The 4,329-nt window shown below is 43.7% G+C and overlaps 1 protein-coding gene across 5 annotated transcripts in view; it reads left to right on the top strand.

Annotated features, from left to right (window-relative positions):
* Positions 1 to 3,813, top strand: part of TRAF5 (TNF receptor associated factor 5) — a 22,725-nt gene extending 18,912 nt beyond the window's left edge. For all 5 annotated transcript variants that reach the window (XM_017744876.1, XM_017744878.1, XM_008641687.2 and 2 more), the window contains exon 12: positions 308 to 3,813. In XM_017744876.1, the coding sequence (XP_017600365.1) occupies positions 308 to 885 (578 nt within the window). In that variant the 3' untranslated portion in view covers positions 886 to 3,813. The remainder of the gene's footprint in view (positions 1 to 307) is intronic.
* The last annotated feature ends 516 nt before the right edge of the window (positions 3,814 to 4,329 follow it).

Below are 4,329 nucleotides of genomic sequence, written 5' to 3'. Positions count from 1 at the left end.
TGAACTGCTGTGGCACTGCAGGGCCACAGAGCTGGCCTTGGTCTGGCTCCTGCACTGTGATGGAGGCCATGGTGCTATTCAGGCATTCATGGTTTATAGCTGCCAGTTTTTCTTATTCAGCTACCAGCTGCAATTACAGTTTTAAAAGGTTAGCAGCTGTAGTTCAGAGCCTGTACTCAGGCTTGGGTAGATCAGTTTTGCCAGCTTGAGTCTGGGTGCTCATTTTATCCAGGGCTCTGATGCTTTTATTTTACCAAATGTCTTTCTCTTTTTTTTTTCTATTTCTTTTTTTCCCCTCTTCTCTCAGTTGTTTTGGAAGATCAGTCCAGCAAACATGATCTCCAGATCAATATTCACAAAGCACAGCTCAATAAAAATGAAGAACGATTTAAGCTTCTGGAAGGCACGTGCTACAATGGGAAATTAATCTGGAAAATCACAGACTACAAGATGAAGAAGAAAGAGGCAGTGGAAGGCCGTGTGCTGTCCATAGCCAGCCAGCCCTTCTACACCAGCCGCTGTGGGTACAGGTTGTGTGCGAGAGCCTACCTGAACGGGGACGGCTCGGGAAAGGGAACACACATCTCCCTCTACTTCGTGGTCATGAGGGGCGAGTTTGACTCGCTGCTCCTGTGGCCTTTCAAGCAGAAAGTTACACTTATGCTTTTGGACCAAAGTGGGAAAAAAAATCACATCGTGGAAGTCTTTAGAGCTGACCCCAACAGCAGCAGTTTCAAAAGGCCGGATGGAGAAATGAATATCGCCTCTGGCTGTCCACGCTTTGTGCCGCACTCAGTCCTGGAGAACACAAAGAACACCTACATCAGAGATGACACTCTCTTTTTGAAAGTGGTTGTGGATCTAACTGATCTGGAGGAATTGTGAAAAGCGTGCCCGATTAGTGTGACTTCTGTAACCATGAGGAACTGCTTTTGTGGTGAACACCAGCCCTACGATAGTGAATTGCCACCAGTCAAGCTACTGAGAATGTTTCACAGCTTTGGATTTACAGGACAGATAATGAATTGCCAAAGCATGGGCCTTTCCTTTTCTAACCTTTTTTTCAGGACTGCATTTTTAAGGCAGCTAGAAGTCCAGTCTGATGAAGGGAGGCATTTGACCCAGATTGGTTCGGTCCAGGCTGGGGGGGAATGCTTGGCTCCCATCACCAGACTGGCATTTGGAGATGAAACTCCTCCAGTAAACTCCCTGGAGCCCAGGCAGGCCTATGGGCTCCTCTCCCTCACAGAGAAGTGAAGCCATGCCCAAATGTGCAAGTGCATTTCATCTGTGTGCAATGGAAACATTTCAACATTAGCAAATTCAAATCAATGTGTATTGATCCCTCCATCTCCTGGATTTTTTGAAGCAGGAAGAATGGCTTCAGTTAGGCAGGGAAAACATTTGGCAAGTATCTTGCATCTTTTTTATTTGTTTGAATTGTGTTTTTCCAGAAAGCCCAGAGGAAGGAGCCAATGCCTCTTAATTTTGTAGCCTGTTTTATCAGCTGTACAGGGTACCCCCAAGTCACAACAACTTTCTTGTGTCCTTTCAATTCCTGCCTAGTGCCTTGGGACTGGTTTCCACTGGTGGTAAACATCCACAGTCCCCATCTGAAGCCAAAAGCTGCAGGTGCTTCTCACCCCTCAGGACATGGCCAGAGGCAGGGCACTTGGACAGCCTGCCAGCTCTCAGCTGCACTTGTGGAAGAGGGGCAAAACTCCTGTTGTTTTGCTTCCACATCTGTGCAAAATAGATGTTTTCTGGCCTACCAGCTCTACAAAAGGCAGGAAGAGCTTGGGAAATAGCTCACGTAACATGCACTTTTCCTCTCTCCTAGATGTTTGGGGAAGAAGGGGGAAAATGGATTAGAGGGGGAGGTTGCTGTAAGAACCCAATTTTCACTATCAGTGCAGCTCTAGTGTTTGTTAAAGGATGACACAGCTACTGACTGTGATGTCTGAAGACCTTACTTTTTATTCCAAGTTCCTTCCATACTGGAAGGCAATGTGTGCATTGTACAGGGTTTACTGGAGACGCACTAAAACCACCAAGATCAGGCACTGAGGAACAGAATACATGTGCCTTTTTAAAGCCCTTTGGGTGCCTGTAAGAGGGTATAATTTTGCATACTCAGTCATTTTGCTATTACAAGTGGCAGAATTTTGCGTCTCTCATCTCTTACAGGTCAGGTAGGGAAACACCATGGCATTATCCGTTGCTCCAAAGCTTATCAAGAGACAGCAAGAAACTAAGCTGGGTTTAGAGTAAGAGTAAACTAGGCAGGATAAAAATCAAAACAGGGCACAGACTGAAAAATGTAAGATAGAAAATTCAGCAGGGCAAACGTGGCAAAATGAAAAATGCGGTTCCTGTTGATATCAACCTAAATAATTCAGGGATTGATACTAAGATGAAGGCAAAATACTTTATTTTGTATCTGCAATCGTATTGCTAGACATTTACTTTCCCACATGGTTTTCAGGACATAATTCAGATGTATTTTCTAACTCAGGGGTGGAGGGGAAGAGACCTTAGTAATCTGTACCTCATGGTGGGTTGGCACATGTGAAATCTTTGTTTTGATCTAGAAGTCCCTTTTTGGTTTACAATGTCAGGACGTACTGAGCCACCACAGGGGCTTTCCATGTTCCCGGGGACAGATTGTGAGGAACAAATTTTATTCTTGTACCACCACCATTGACCTCAAGAGCTATTTTAGCTGTAAAACAGAACAAATTAGGCGTAAGACCTGGTTACAGAAAGAGCAGGCTTGTTTTGACAGTGGCATGGCATTCTGTGACATCAGCCCTGAGCCTGGATTTCGTGTCGATTACTACTTCAATGTTTGTCACGTAACTTTCAAAGTGACACAACTTGCATAATAACCACTAATAACTGATGGGAATGTACCACCTGTGTGTCCTGGGGCTCTCCAGTACACTGAGTGTACAATACAGAAACCGATTAAGAGCTCGGACAAGCGAGGGAGGCAAGATGAAAGGGATGTGTGTGGTCTGTATCCTGGCAAATTCCCAGCCCTCTCCACCTCCACCACCCCAAGTGTAAAATGGGGATAATAATACTTGCAGAAGTGTTAGGGTTATTTAAATGTTTGTGGTGAAGTTTGAGCATGAGAAGAGCTAAGTATTATTAAAACTCCATTTCTAATTGTTAGAGTAGGTGATGGCATAGTGACGTGGATAAGTGTTTAGTGTTTTCCTAGACAGATTTTGAAAGCATGTTTGGTTTTAGGCAGTTCGTACTGCAATCTCTCCTCTACCTACTGGTTGGGTTTAGGTTTTTGCCATGAATATTCCTTTTAAAATTTTGAAGCACAAATTCATCCTGGGTGATGGAGACATCCCTTTTGAAATACTGCCTGTTTTATAAAGAATTTGTTGAGAAAATTAATTTTTTTAAAGACAACCTTCTTTAAATTGGTTCTTTTTAGTACAGAAATTGAGAGATTTATGTTAAAATTTTCAGTGATTTTTTTACTACTTGTAAACAGGGTTTTAAATTTCATCTCATTCCTAATAAAGAAAAAAAATGTTGTATAGCATGAAGTGTCAGGAAGAATTTTGATGTTGCATGAAGAATACCAAAAAACTTTTCAATAATACTGTACTGGATAAGTAACCAAAAGAGCGTAGGGTATTTCTACATCAGTGTATGGTATGTTTCTAACGTATTTATTGATAGTTTGTAGTTTGAATATCTCTTACTACAATAGAGGCATTTTTCTAGATGAATGTCTTTACTGTGTACATAAACTAATGTAAGAATAAATAATTTTATCACCCTTCTGGAGTGACTGTGCCCTACATTCCTTTTGGCTGGATTTAAGCAGACTTTTAAGGATATGGAGTACTGGTATCTGTTTACACTAATTAAAAACAACAACAACAAAACACAAAACCAAACAACAAACAAACTAACACTGCTTTAGATTAAAAATCAATGTGCTTCATGGGTATTTTGGTTTGCAGTTGAATATCGTGAAGCAGCCGCAGATGCAGGTTCCGTAAATCCTAAACTAAATCAGATGCATGTCCTCGAGGTCTGGGGATGCACTGCGATGGTAATTTCTGCTTGGGGCGGGCTCGGATTTGTTTCGGTTCAGAGCAGGAACAAGAACTGTTCTAGTATCCCATGACTACTGAGTGCTTGGGACGCCGGTATTTTACAGCGGGGGCGGGGACATGCGGCAGGGCGAAGCCCCGAGCGTCGGCGGGCGCTGTGCCCGGCGCGCTGCGCTCCGTGTGCCCGCGGTGCCGTGAGGGAGGGCAGGAAGCGGCGCCGGGCGGCCCCAGCCCTTCCGGGTCG

The sequence above is a fragment of the Corvus brachyrhynchos genome, unplaced genomic scaffold (assembly GCF_000691975.1).
Source record: "Corvus brachyrhynchos isolate BGI_N302 unplaced genomic scaffold, ASM69197v1 scaffold258, whole genome shotgun sequence".
Classification (NCBI taxonomy): Eukaryota; Metazoa; Chordata; class Aves; order Passeriformes; family Corvidae; genus Corvus; species Corvus brachyrhynchos.
This window is presented reverse-complemented; position numbering and strand designations above follow the sequence as displayed.